This window comes from Ceratotherium simum, chromosome 1 (genome assembly GCF_057802395.1).
Source record: "Ceratotherium simum simum isolate JZ-2026a chromosome 1, ASM5780239v1, whole genome shotgun sequence".
NCBI classification, from domain to species: domain Eukaryota; kingdom Metazoa; phylum Chordata; class Mammalia; order Perissodactyla; family Rhinocerotidae; genus Ceratotherium; species Ceratotherium simum.
This window is the reverse complement of record NC_141900.1, coordinates 62,614,702-62,629,791: the sequence shown is the minus strand read 5'-3', so window position 1 is coordinate 62,629,791 and position 15,090 is coordinate 62,614,702. Positions and strand designations below refer to the sequence as shown.

Sequence of the window (15,090 nt, the reverse complement as noted above, 5' to 3'; positions counted from 1 at the left end):
TTGAGCTGCAGAATTTAGAGCATCTTCTGGCCCTTAAAGTGTATATCTTGGGACATGTGTATAAACCACGTTCAAATCCTGCCGCAATCTACCTATATTTCCCTGTCTTATATCACACCTCCTCCTTACGCACCTCTTCTCCTCACACTTGATACCTTTGCCGTTTCCTGCGGCCCCTGGACCTTCACACAGCCTCCCCTTTGTTCCCGCTGCCGCCTGCCTCAAGTGTCCTTCCTCCAGCTCTGCCTACAAAATCATTTCTCGGTACTCAGTGCATTTCTCAATGCTCAGCCTAAGGACCCTCTCTGGTGGCCCCGATCAGAGGCAGGGCCTCCTTCTGCTCCCTCTCAGAGAGGATTCCAGCACCACGCACTGCTTGCAGTAAGGGTCGTGTGCCCCAACTCTTACTCCGCCAGCCACACGTGAGGTTCCTGCACTGGGTGACAATTGGGCAACGGGGTTGGCAGCACTGGATAGCCCAGGTAATGCAAGGGGGATTTACCAGACTGGAGGACGCCCTGCCCCTATTCGTGATGGGGTCTCCACAGAAAGGTCCCTTGGGAAACGTAAAAGCCACCTGCCTTGTTCTGTACAATGCCGTACTTTAACGAGGCTACGTCACTGAAGGAAAAACTCTGAAGTTTCCATTCTTCATTGAAACAGCAAGAGCTGGAACCAAACAGAAGGGTCTTTATGTCCTGTCAAAACGAGAGAGTTTTATTAGTTGTTTGAAAAGCAAACAATACACTGCTCGGTGTACGTATTCCCACAGGAGCTGGTCTTGAATTCTAGCACAACAGAATGTTTTCCAGCAAGGTTATCTATTTTCTGTTTATTTTGCAAACCCATTCTTCTCATATTTGAGGAAAGAGAAAAATCGAGCCTGAGGGTCTTACCTCCCAAACATCTGTAAACCAAATCAGCCTGTGCTGACTCAGGCCAAAATCTTTTTAGGCTCCTTAGAGGAACCTAAATTTTTGAAACATAAAATTTTAGTTTTATAAGGGATCTTGGAGGTTCTTGGTTGCACATTAGAACCACCTATGGAGCTCTTAACAGCCCTGATGCTCAGGCCACATACCAGGCCAACGAAACCAGAACTCCTGGGCATCAGACTCTGGTATCTGTAGTTTTAAAAGGTCCCCAGGTGATTCCAATGTGTAGCCAAGTTTGAGAACTGGTATTCTAGGATAGGCTTAGCAAACTATGACCCACAGGCCACATCTGGCCCCCAATTTGTTTTGTAAATAAAGTTTTATTGAAATCCAGCAATGCCCATTTGTTTACATATTGTCTATGTTTGCTTTTACATGACAACGGCAGAGTTGAATGGTTGCAACGGAGAGCCAAAATACATTATCTGGCCGTTTACAGAAGTCTGCCAACCCTGCTCTCTAGTACAACCCCTGACTATATGTAAGAATCTCCTCATGACATCACCCACAAGTGGTCCCCCCGTGAAATCAGCTTAACACCCCAACCACCCAGTCAAGGGGTTCCCACCACCTCTCAAGGCAGCCCCTCCGTTTTTTTCACAGCTCTTTCTCTAAACTTTTGGCTGACATTGAGCTCACTGGTCATCTCCTATCAACCCAAGCCCCACCCTCCAGAGCCCCAGAAAGTGCCAACCCCTCCCTACTGACCAGCCCTCGGATGGGAAGGTAGAGCCTCTCCCTAGATGCCCCCTCCCCATGTCAGCAACCTCCTCTCTCTCAACCATGATTTTACATCCAGGAGTCTCTGAAGGGCCAACATGTGGATTCTGTTGCCACCTCCTCAGACTGCCTCTCTGAGTCAGACCTTTCCTACAGACTCAGATTATTTCCCTCCAGAATCAGTTCTTTTTTTCTTTTCATCAAGTACTAGGAGAATCTCTGTGACAGAAGCATGTGTCTATGTGTCATCAAATGTAAGCTGGTGGCACACAGGAGAGACGGTGGGTGAATGCATCTGTCAGGGCTCGGTTCCTCTTCTTGTGCCAATTACAATCATCCATGTATGTGAACTGAGTTTCCCAAGAGCTACATGGACTTGAGTTTTCTGACTGAAGCCCATGTCTGTTCTCTTACTCACAAGATACAGCTCCCAGCCAGGCACAGCATGGTCTCCAGGTTACAGGGTCACGAGCCTGGAAACCTGGGTTCTACTTGCTGAGGATGTCAATGAGCTTTGGGCCCTCCTTTCCTCTGCGGGCCTCAGGTTTTCCAGCTGCTTTTGGGGATGCTACTGCTGGATGGTCTTTAGGGGCCTCTAAGGACGCTTCTCAAAATGTGAGTGTCCACTGCAAAGAACCCCAGCCCTGTGGCTACAGCCAGCCAGAGCACTTACTCCTAGGTTTGGGGGTACTTAAACGTGTCTGACCCCCTGTGGTTTCAAAAGAAGGAAAGGAAAGGGAGGGGAGGAATGGGGAGGGACAAACCTCCAGAAAAATCTTTTGACTTTTTTATCTGTGTGCTGAGTAAATACTTGGTAAGTAGGAAGAGAAGAGGGTCAGCAGTGTACCCAGGAGTTTTATTTTTACCTCCTGGACCCTGGCTGAAAAGCCAGTGGAGGACACCAGGAGCGGCATTCCATCCCACGGAACCACTGGCCACAAGGAGAGAGGAGGCCATCTGGCAGCTGAGGATGGTGAGGAATCCAGGAGTTCCCTGCAGAGGAGGCTGCCGAGGTCAGCACCCTCCCTCAGTCCTATAACCGTGAGTCCCTCCAGGAGGCCATTGGTGTGAACCAGACAGTGCTGAAGAATTTTTAACACCTCCCTGTCCTTCCCTCACTGCAACCCAGCCCAAGCCCAGCTCAGGAGACTAGTGCAGGAGCAGAGCCAGCCTAAGGAGGACAATTGTCCCTTTGCCATCCGAACTCTGGAGTTTCCCAGCGCAGACGTGGTGATGCAGCTCTGGGCCAAAAGAAGAACTGGATGCTGGAAAGTTGGAATGGGAGGAGGTTGTATCCTCACTTTCTGTCTCGGAAAGGGAAGGAGAGCTGCCAGGACTAGGCCCCCGTTTTCCTGACTCTCAGTTCAGGTCTCCTTCTACATCACACCCAAATTTCCATTTTAACAATGACTGAGCGATTATAATGAGATGGATGGGGCCAGAGAGATCAAAATCACCTCAGCCACACCAATCCAAATCAAGATGTAGCAACTTACACTTTACGTTGACACCCACCTTTGCCAACGAGAGGTCGATTGGCTTTGACACGATTGGCAGCTTGAGCAGTGATGGGACCGGCGACAGGATGACTTCTTCCCTTACCAATTCATCTTCCACATCCTCTGAAAGAAAGCCGCGGCCGCATGAGCTCCTTGTTACGACACACAGAGAAGAGAATATGAAGTCATCTAACACCGAGGACTCTGATGAGTTTGGAGACGGTTTGAATGAAAGAAGGGCTCCCCACCATCCAACCCCCACCCCTTTGGGGCTCCCAGGCCTTTATCAGAAGGAAAAAAGGCAGAGAGAGCAAGCCCTAGCTCCTTCTCGCAACCTCACGCTGGTCCGTGCCACAAGGATGCTGGCGGGTGGGACTTGGCTATTGGTCCACTAGAGAGTTCTGCTTGTGGACATGCAGTGAAACAAGTGTAAAGGGCCTAAGCCATCGAGTCAGGCCCAGAAAAGCCTCGCTCAGACACATTTCTGACAAAAGGTGGGCATGACGTGCAAGTCTGTCCTCCTGAGGACAAACGTGAAGAGGGCAGAATTAGAAAAGAAAATGCCACCATTCCTGATAAAATAATAATAATAATAGATTATTGCTATTGTGGCTTTCACTTATTAACCATTTGTGTTTTATCCCATAACAGCCCCACTGGGGAGTACTTATTATTACCCCCATTTACAGATGAGGAAACTGAGGCTTAGAGAAGTTAAGTGACTGGCCTAAAGTCACGCAGATGGGAAATGGCAGAGACAGGATACAAACACAGGCCAACTCCTAATCGCTCTGCCATCCTGCCAGCCAGACCTACCCAGACCTCCAGCCAGAGGAGACACTAAGTCACATTCTGGATACAGTCCTCTCACAGCTGGGGAAACTGAGGGCCAGAGAGGGTCCCACTGTGAGTCTTGGCAGCACCAGCCTATGCCTTCCCAGCTGGCCGAGGCTCCCTCTCACCATTACACCCACTGCCACAGCATTTACCAGAACAGTCAGATGAAGGACCCAAGTGAAAACAACCCAGAGCAATTATGCCGGCAAATCTGAGCAGGCTGGTCTCCAGGGAGCCTGTGGAGCCTCTTTTTTTTTTTTTGTTCTCCATTTTCCCAAGATTAAATGATTATTTAAAAAGCACACCACACTGTATAGAAATCAACATACTTTCCCATAATTCTGAGTATGGGGACTATAGAAATATCACTATCCCAGCCCCACATCTCCTGGACACGGTGTCCAAAGGCCAGCATCCCCAGGACACGTCTTATATCTTATTCTACAGCCTCCTTTTCTCCCCTGGGGACGACCAGGCACAGCACGAGGCAAAATCCTAGAGGCTCAGTCCACTGAAAAGGCCACAGATTCCACCTCTAGGTGGAAAAAAATTTTAAAATAAGTCTGGAATTTAAAGGAGAACCGGAATCTACATGAGAACCCTTCTTAGTTAGGGTCTCTGAAAAAGCCACCCTATGACCATGGCCTTACAAAAATACCCTGAAATAAAGACCAGATGTTCACCCAGCAACATGCATGGGTCTTAAAAACATGATGCTGGGTAGAGAAAGTAAGAAAGCAAGTGAGATCTATAACACGATATGATTTACATCCATTACAAATACATGCACACAAAACACTACACATTTTGCAAGAACATACACATGCAAAAAGATATCAACTAAATACACAGAATGGTTACTTACACAGAGGAGGGTCATGAGAATGTGGGAGTGGGGCTAAAGGGAAATTAGGAAGGAAAGGCAAGAGGGAGGAGGGAGGAGGGAGGGAAGGGGGAGGAAGAAGAGGGAAGGGAGGGCGGGAAGGAGGAATAAGGAGGGAGGGGAGGAAGGAGAAGGGAAGAGAGGGAGGGAGGAGGAGGGGAGGCAGGGAGGGAGGGAAGGAGGCCAATGGGCAGGCTTTGCAAAGACCAATACTGAGAATGTTCACTGGAGGACTAGAGATGTGTGATTAACTCAACCCTAGGCACCTGAGGCCCAAAACCAAGGAGGAGAGTAATCTGGGTGATTCCACCAGGCCCTGAACAGCATCTTTCAATGCCTCAGGCCAGACTGTTTCCTGGAGGCACAGAAGAGGCAGTACTGAAGCCTATTTGGAGGCTTCTGTTTAGTCGGAGGTTGTCCAGGAGGGAGCGGGGCTGAACCGTGCTCTGCTGCGGCCCATGATTCAAGTTTGAGTATGGAGACTAGGGGCCAGGGGAAGGGGACTGGACCAGGTGGAGCCCCAGGAGGAGGCAGCCTCCCTTGGCTTCTGCCAGGAGGAAGTTGTCCCTGTGTGGGAGTTGGTTCAGGACCACATAGCAGGCCTCGGGCCCAGATGTGGTGGGACCGCCATGCAAGGGAAAAACAAAGCACTCCAGAATGACATGTTGGCCAAGCAGACAAAACCATCAGCAAATGCCAGTCGTTTGAGAATGCTATTTTTAAGGCCCTGATACAAATGTCTAGTTAAAAAGAATCAAGAGATTTTTGTTTCCCATACCATTTTATTTACCCTTTGAAAGAAAACATATACATTTTCATACATAACATATATTATAATACATAATAGAGGCCCACATACCTCTTTTTCCAGATGCCTACTCAGTATTTCCCCCTGACTTTAAGATATCTTCTCCTGGAAGCGCCCTAACTCCCCAGACTCAGGAATCTCCACAAGGCACCCCTCCAGGCTTTGGTTTTGATAACAGACCCCATCTCCCCAGCCCTCCACCAGGGACCCAGGCTGAAATCTCAACCGTCTCCCACACACCACGCTGCTCCAGCCTCTAGATTATTCTGCCTCTAGAATGTCTCAGACCTTGCCCCCGCCCTTTCTCTCTCCACTGTTACAGGAATATGTCATTATTCTTCTATTTGTTCTTCAAGCAGTTTATTGAGCACCCATGATGTACCAGGATTATGTGGGACAGAGGAGGTCCAGAGACGATTAAAACGCCACCCCTGCCTTCCAGGACCTCACCGCCTAGAGGGGGAGACAGAGCCCTGAACAAATAATATAACATAAGCGCTAAAATAGAGACAAGTGCAAAGGTTTTAAGAGCAGAGGGGAAGAGGCAAATAATTCTGCCTTAAAGGATCAGAAAACCTTCCCATAAGAGGTAAATATTTGAGCAGGGTCTTGAAATACCCACAGGATTTCCCCAGACAGAACAGGGGCCCAATCACCTCTTTTCTGGACTATTCCAAGAACCCCCTCACCAGTCTCCCAATGTCCAGGCTCTTACCTCTAAAATCCACCCTCCACACACATCCAGAGAGAGCCCCAAACACACAGCTCTGGATACACGACTCACCAGCAGAGAATCTTCAAGTGCTCCTTACTAGCTAATGACTTACAGTCAAACCCTTAGCACTCAAGAGCATCCTTGCCCTGCCACAGACTTCCTTCTCAGCCTCCTCTCCCTTTGACCCCACACTTTCCCTACAGGCCAGTCGCCTCAAGTCAATCTCTCTCTCTCATACTCCAGGCCTTGGCCATGCGCTTCCTCTCACATCTCTACTTGGTAAGATCTTGCCCATCCTTCAATGCCCAGTCTAAATACCACCTCACCATGGAAAGTTCCAGAACCCACCACAGAACTTGGCTTACACGTCTCTTGAAGCAGTGAGGATCAGCAGTGCTGATCATTTGCTCTATGTGTTGCTATCACAGGACACCTCTCCTCCTTTGTCCCACCAAACCCTGCCCTCCAAGAAGACAAGGCCACTTTTTATTCACCTCAATCTGCTTTCAATAGTCTTATATATGCCCTGGCAGGTAACTGCTAACAAAAGTTTGCTGAACTGAATCAAAAGAAAATGAATTGGGGTGGGGAAGGGAATGCCGTTCCTCTAACAGAATTTTATTCCTTGTTTCTGCCCCCAACACCAAAACTTCTCTTTCCCGTTCTCTTGGTGACTGGGTTCCGTGATCTCTTTTCTTTCATTTCCTCTCCTTTTCTAAATCGTTAGCTGAGCAACTAGCCAAGAGGGGTCTGCCTCCCTCTGCCTCCCAGCTTCAAACAGCTGGGTTCTGAGGGAACTGCTAAGAACCCTCCTTCCAACAGAAGCCTTCTGGGCTCTGAAGGCCGGAAACTGCTTCGCCTCATGTTCAGACAGGAGTGGCTTTCACTGGAAAACTCTTCAAGTGCAGCGCTTTTCAGAGAGGCTTCAGATGCCAGCGTCTCCTGGCTCTGCACTTCACTCTGCATGGCCATGTGCAGAAATCTGCCCCTTCCTGGGTAGGCCAGTGATCCCCATCAGCTATGTCTGATGATTCAGACTCTGAGGAACTGTTACCTCTGAAGCGAGCTACGCAGAATAAACAAACCCTGCCTCGTCATTCAAAGGCCTGCCCCTGCTCTTTCAACTTCATCTAAGCAAACTGTCAGACTGCATGTCTCACACGAGTAACTTCTAAAGGGCGCGCTGCTTTCTTCCTTCAGTTTGAAAGGGAGTACTTAAAAGGAGAGGAAAAGTACGCAAATAGCTCTTAGATGCCAAAATGGTCCAAGAGGTAAACTGTCGGCTTCCAGGAGAAGAGCAAATGTTAACGGCGCTCAGGCCTCATCCCTTCATGTCTGGTCGTTGGTTCGTCATCCTCTATTCTACTGTTTCTTTTGCCAAGCCCTGCAAACGCGTCAGTCTTTGGGGAGTAGAGGATTACAAAAAGACATAAAGAAAGATTGCTTCAAAACTACAGAGTGGGTGGACGGTTCTCTACCTTGATCTTGGAGAGTAGTCACACAGAAGTAAACATGGGTGAAGTCGCATCGAGCTGCACGCTAAAGGACCGTGCACTGATGCACTTCGCTGTTTGTATTTGTGAGTGCATGTGTGTGAGGAAGATCAGCCCTGAGCTAACATCCATGCCAATCCTCCTCTTTTTGCTGAGGAAGACTGGCCCTGAGCTAACATCCGTGCCAATCTTCCTCCACTTTATATGGGAAGCCGCCACAGCATGGCCTGACAAGCAGTGCTTAGGTACGTGCCCAGGATCCAAACCTGGGCCGCCAGCAGCGGAGCACATGCACTTAACCACTACGCCACAGGGCCGGCCCCTCACTGTTTGTATTTTATACCTCAATATTATGTTGATAAATTTCTGAAAAGGATGGATTTCCCCAGGCAGAGCTGTATTATTATTTTGACTAAGAACTGTCTTCTGGAGACCTTTATAGGTTCTCAATGACCCTAAAAGAACCTCCAAATGCAAAAAAGGCTCCTCTGGCCCCCCAGTGTGGATCCAGAAACACCCAGACTTCTTATAAGGATTTCTCCAGGAGAGAAAGACAGGGAGTGGAAGAAGACATCAACCAAAAAGAGAGAAGCCTGCTCTACTCACCAGGCCAGGCTTTCCTTCCTGAGGTCAGGTGGGAAGAAAGGAGCCCCCACCCCAGCCAGTAGAGAGCCCCGCCACTACTCACTACCTCCCAGATGGAGCAAATGAAGCCCCCTGGACCCTGATGGGCACAGCAGAGAGGCACCAGCGAAACCTACCGAGCTGCAGGACAGCCAGCTCATCATCGGCCTTGTGGGACACGGGCAGCTGATTTTTCCTAGAAAAAAAGAGAATGTCAGTGTACCAGGGGAGAATGACAGAGCAATACAAACGGCAGAGAAGAGTGGCAGGAGTACTGGCTAGGGGTTCAGGAGACGGGTTCCCTCTAGCCCTGGCCCTGCCACTCTGTGTGGGCCTTGCACCAGCTCCCTCGCTGAGCCACCAAGAGGTTCCATCCTAGATGGGAACACATGGCCTCCAAGGTGCCTTTCAGTTCTGTGTTCTCACAGACACAGACAAACAGACACACACAGACACACAAATAAATCAAGTCCTTGTAATCACTGCACAGATTTTTTCATCTCATCTCTCTCTACTTTTTTTTGTTTCCTTTCTCCCAGCTTTCTTGTAAAGCTATCAGCAGCTATTCATAAGAAACTTCTAAAATGCACCAAAGAACCTGTCCTGTATCCTCCTATTGTCTGAAAAATTGTCCCGTGATTCTGATTTGTAAATTCAAGTATGTGCAAGCAGAACTTTCTTAAAATGATCTACCTGTATTTTAGCTCTCTTTAGGTTTTTTTGTTTCCTCCAGCATGCATAAAGCTAAAGTAAAATCATTTTTTAAAAAGAATGTATTAAAAATAACAATATTACATCACTCTCTGAACACCCATTTACTATATTAAAAAATGACAGCTCTTTTGAACATGGCATTGAAATATATTTTCCTCCAAGATCCTTGCAGGGTAAGATATGATTGAAGTAACAATCGTAATCTTGCCATGGTCCGTGCTATTGAATTGGCTTCCTCCTGAAGATGTATGAAGGGGCGTGAGTGGAAGACCACGGAGGACACGCAGTACCGAATCCGCGAGCACGCACGTACTGCTTTGGACCCCGGGTTTCTTTCTCTGGCACTGGAACACAGAGCTCCTCCGCCCTCCCAGGCAGCCCTAATCCTCCCCTTGTCCTCCTACACTCAGTCAAGCCCATTTTCTTCAATGCAAAACTGCAAAATTGCTATGCCCCTATGCTACCAGGATTCTGCAAGTGTTCTTGTGGGGAATGGTGAAAGAAGGAGCTGGAAAGAGGAGCTAAGGTGTGGAAGGGCAGCAGAAGGTTGTGAAAGGGGGAGGCCACGCAGAGACCGTGTCCGAGCCATGCCTCCCCAGCCCCAGCAGTGAGGAACGCACTTTCATCAGAAGCCTGGCCAGCCATACCTCTCCCGCCCCCACCAGCTCTGCCACTAAAGGCTGAGGACCTGAGTCCCATCTCTCTATCTGTCCCTTCTGCCACTACTTCATCCAGAAACTAAGGCAAGGTGCCTTCCCCTGGCTGTGCCTCAGTGTCCCTGTCTGAAAAGCGAGGACCGAGGCATGGGTGCTAGATGGCCTCTAAAATCCACCTTGAACCATTGCAAGCAGGGAACAGCAGGGGCAAAGACATCTCTGGAACATCCCGAGGGCAATCGTCTCTCTCGTCCCCATCTCTGCTCTCTGCCTCTTCATCTCTCACCCAGATCATTGCAACAGCCTCCTAACTGGTTTCCTGACCCCCAGTGTGATGCCCCACCCCAAGCCAGCCCCCCACATCTTCACATGGGTGTCAAAGGCATCTTTCTAAAACGCAAATCTGACCATGCCACAGCCTGGCTGAAATTCTTCAAAGTTGCCCATCATCATCATCATCATCACCACCAACAACAATCATATTCATAAAAATGACAGCAATAATAACAGCAAATCCTTTCTGACTCAGGCACTGTGCTGAGTACTTTGCAAGTACCAAGAGTCATCTGCTTCTCAGAACAGCCGTATGAAGTAGTTACTGCACTGAGTCTCAGAGAGGCCCAGTAAATTTCCCAGAGTTACACAGCAAGTAAGTGGCAGCACAGGGATCTGAACCTAGGCAATGACTCCAAAGATAACGGCAGCAACCACCACATATACTGCTTCCTTATAAAATAAAATCCAGGCCCATTAGGGTGCCCTATGAGCTGTCTATGATGTGGCTGTCTACCGCCCCAGCCTCATCTCCCTCTGTACCCTCATACTCTGCCTACATCTCCTCCATGCTGAACTGCTCAGGCTATGCCTCTACACCTCTCCCCTAAGCTATTCAGTTCGGCTAGGATAGTTTTTGGCAAACTCATACCAACCGTCTAGAGCCCTGTTGGGATGTCACCTCCTTCTCAACTCCAAAGCACGCATTCATTCATTTCTCCATTCACTCACCCAGCAAACACATGGCAGTTATCTGGCAGGCCTGGCTCCCTGCTCAAGGCAGCCCCTGCCATGTAAAATGAACAGACATAAGTTGCAATATGATGTGGTGTGGGAGGCTGAATAATGACCCCAAAGATACCCATGCCCTGGAAACTGTGAATGGTCCCTTATATGGCAAAACGGGCTTTGCAATTGGGATTAAGTTAAGGATCTTGAGATGGCAGAGGGTTAAGGATCTTGAGATGGAAGATGGTATCCTGGATTATCCAGGTGGAACCAATGTAATTACAAGCATCTTCATAAGAGAGAAGCAGAGGAGATCTAACACAGAAGAAGAGAGGTGAAATGACGACAGAAGCAGAGGTTGGAGTGATGCACTCTGAAGATGGAGGAAGGAGCCATAAGTCAAGGAATGTACGTGGCCACTAGAAGCTGGGAAAACAAAGAAACAGATTCTCCCCTAGAGCCTCCAGAAAGAACCAGCCCTGTTAACATCTTGACTTCAGCCCAGGGGAACTGATATCAGACTTCGGTCCTCTAGAACACTGAGATAAATTCATGCTGTTTTAAGCCATTAAGTTGTGGTAATTGGTTATAGCAGACATGGGAAACTAATACACATGGTGAGAGAAACAACCAAGGAGGAACAAAGGACTGTGGATTCTCTTGGTCACCTCCATATCCCACGTGCCCAGTACCTAGTCAGTCTCCATAAATACATGCCGAGTGCCAGAGTGGCCCTGGCCCTCACAGAAGCTAGGTGACTCACACGAAGGCACATAACTTAGACGTGCCAGAGCCAGCACTCAAACCTAGGCCGCTGCCTCCAGATGCTCTATTTTGCTCTTTCTTCTATTTTACCTTTCTTCCCCAGCCCGGGACCCTCCATGGCTTCCTGTGGACCATGGGACAAAGTCCAAACCTTCCCAGTGGCCCCTGGGGCTCCTACAGGCAAAGCCACGGGGCACGTGGGCAGCCGCGAGCCGTGGTAAGAGGGGGTATGGTGTTCCCGCTGCAGAGGGTACAGCCGGCCCTCTCTCTGGTCATGAGACTTCCACCTTGAGCGCCATCCATCAGCTGCAAGAGCCCAGCTCTGATGCTTTGTGCCCGTTTCCCATAGATCTCATCAGTGGAGGAGACTTCAATCATGCTCACACTTAGGGAACGTGCTCATTGTTCCTTTCATGTGTCCCTTTGTGGCACAAAGCACTACAGAGTTTAAAAGGTCAGTTTAAAAGCATGCTCCTGCCTTTGAGTGAAAACTGTTATGAAAAGCAATGCCAAAAAGATAAATCAAGGATTCAAAATACTTTTTCAAAATGTGATTGTGTAGATAACTCAGGGACGTGTGTCGTTAAAGTGTGCATGTAATAAATCCATGGGAGTCAGGCTGTAGACATCCAGCCTGCCTGTCTGCTGTGTCTGAGGCCTCCACTTCCCACTCAAGCTCCTCTTTGTGCCCCCAAGGGAGAGGCAAGGGACAGGGCACTGCAGGTGTTCAGGGAGACATGGGGCCAGGACTCAATCCCTGGACTGAATTTGGCTGGGGGAAGGAGGCACTCAGAGACCTGAGTTCTTGTCCCTGCTCCCCCCACTATGCATAACCTTGGGCAAGTCACTTACCCTCTGTGGGCATCAGCTGTCTCATCTGTATCTTGGGGGAAGCCTGAGCATGCCTACTCACCGAGGGACATGAGCAGGTGCAGGGACTCTGAGAGGACTGAAGTGCCCAGGTCAAGCTATTCTGGAAGATGCTGTACTGATTCTGCATCCCAACACTCAGAATATTTCACCAGCTCTTAACATAAAAGCAAAGACAAGGAGATGCTCCTTCCTCTATGTTTGGTACTGGATACTTGGCTAAATTAGTCACGGATTATAAAAGAAAGGTGACCCATGAGAATAAAGATATTGATCACTTACTACACATTCTATTTGATAAAAACTCAGAACCCAGTGTGAATGGATTCCAAATTGACCCCATGTGTGTAGCACAAGAATCCAGAATGTAAAAAAACAACATAAAATTTTCCCAAGCCAGTGATATCCCAGCACATCTAATGGAAGCAATGTAAAATTATCTGGAGGGGCACTTCTACAAAGCAGTCACACCAAATTCCCTGGGAGAGAGAGAGATTTTTTTTTTAAAGCCCCACTGGAAAATATGCTCAACACAAAAAACTATTAAATATATGAGAAAATGATGCACCATAAATGAAAGCCAGCTGACACAACAAATAGGACTCCCAAGAACTTGAGATAACAGAACAACATCTAAAAGAGGCTGTAATTAGAGAGAGCAGAGCAACTTTTTTAAAAAGGAATGGAAATCATAAGAAAAGAAATAGACACTTGAGAAAAGAATGGGCAGCTTTGAAAAGCAAATACAGTCATAGAAATAAAAACTTACAGGCATATAATGATGGTGATAGATAATAACATATTACATATTTTTTAAAAATCCATGAATTGGCTACTAGAGGAGGAAGGAAGGGAGGAACAGAGGGGGCAGGGATAGATAATGGGAAGCTCTTCTCTATAGAACACTATCAACTAATAAATGCAAAAAAAAATGATAAAAATTAGAAAACCACCATTTTATAAACTCCTAATACGGCAAAAGATCATCAACAGATGCTAAAGCCACTGGTTGAAATGTTTTTAAGGAACAGCATATTCATATGATCTGAAAGCTACAGATTCTATATTAATTGCAAAAAGGAAAGTTACCTTCATAATGATGGAGAGATTGGCAGAAACCACTTCAATAGAGGGATCCAACTCAGCATCACCAAAAGCAAACTGACATTCTGTGCTCCTGATATGATGTAATGGGAAGTACACAACCACACACATGCATTGTCCTTGCCAAAAAATGGTTAGCGTAAACCTAGTAACGAAACAGACATATCTAGGATGTGGTCACGCTGTAAGACAACAAGACTACACTCATCACGAAAAACTAAAAAAGGAGGGGAAATCGCTTGAGATTAAAAGAAACTAGAGACATGACAACGAAATATGACTGAACTTTGACTGGATCCTGGACTGAAAAAACTAAAGCCTAAAAGAACATTCTGGAGCCATTTGGGAGAAAAATGATTATGGGCTTTATGTTAGCTGATGTTATTGAACCAATGTGAAATGTCTTGGGTATGATAATGGTACTGCAGTTATGTGGGAGAGTGTTCTTGTCCTTAGGAGATGCAAGCTAAAATATTTAGGGGTGAATGCCATGATATCTGAATTGCACTTTCCAACAGATCATCAAAAATGTGTGTGATACAAATACATATAATATATATGGGGAGGGGAGAAGAGAAGAGAAAGAAAGAGAGACAAAAAAAAACAAATGTGATAAAATCTTAGAATTGCTGAATGTAGGTGAAGGTTATACAGCTGTTCAAATTGTTCAACTTTCTACAGGTTAGAACTTTTTTAAAGTTGAGAAAAAAACTTCGGGTGAGCTTAAACAGGAAACCAAATACTGTGAAGAGATAATAATTACTAGGAGCTAACAGATGCCATTACCCAGAATGTAACTTAATCAGAAGAGAGAAAAAATATACGAAACAGCAAATAAGAGACACAGAGGGGAAAAAATTTGTTCGAAATACGTCTAAAAGGAGCTCCAGAAGGAAAGAATAAAGAGAATGTGAGAAAGGAAATTAGTGAAAAGATAATTGCTAAGAACTTACCACTTGTGAATCCTCAATGGTACATGTGACAATAAATGCAGATCTAGATATGTCATATTGAAACTACCAGCATACCAAAGACAATGATAAAAATCTTAGAGAAAAGGTAGACTATCTATAAACAACAATTACTTTAACAAAAGACATCTTCAATATGCAAAATATTAAAGGGAAGGCTAAAACAAAGACATTTTCAGACAAACACTAAAAAAGTTTACTATCACAGACCTTCAATGAATGAACTACTAAAAAACTTACTTCAGGAAGAAGGAAACTGAACCCAGAAGGAAAGAGTAGGATGAGAGCAATGCTGGGAAGAGAAATCCGTAAACATTTAGATAAAGCTAAAGGAGAGCCGACAATAAAAATATTAACAATAGCAACTAATTTGGGAGAAGTTAAAAACAAAGAGGTAATCCTAGACAATAACAAACAGGGAACATGGGAAGGGGAAATGATCACAGTTAAAGCTTTCTAAAAATCTAAATTCCTTGCATTTTTTGAGAGGTTAG

General features: G+C 46.7%; 1 protein-coding gene across 1 annotated transcript in view; it reads right to left on the bottom strand.

Annotated features, from left to right (window-relative positions):
* The window catches only part of MINDY4 (MINDY lysine 48 deubiquitinase 4), a 111,972-nt gene that overhangs the window by 50,803 nt on the left and 46,079 nt on the right, over positions 1–15,090 (bottom strand). Inside the window, exons 6-8 of the mRNA XM_004418862.3 lie at positions 8,652–8,710; positions 3,171–3,277; positions 582–698 (exon numbers count right to left, since the gene is read on the bottom strand). Coding sequence (XP_004418919.2) covers positions 582–698; positions 3,171–3,277; positions 8,652–8,710 — 283 coding nt within the window. The remainder of the gene's footprint in view (positions 1–581; positions 699–3,170; positions 3,278–8,651; positions 8,711–15,090) is intronic.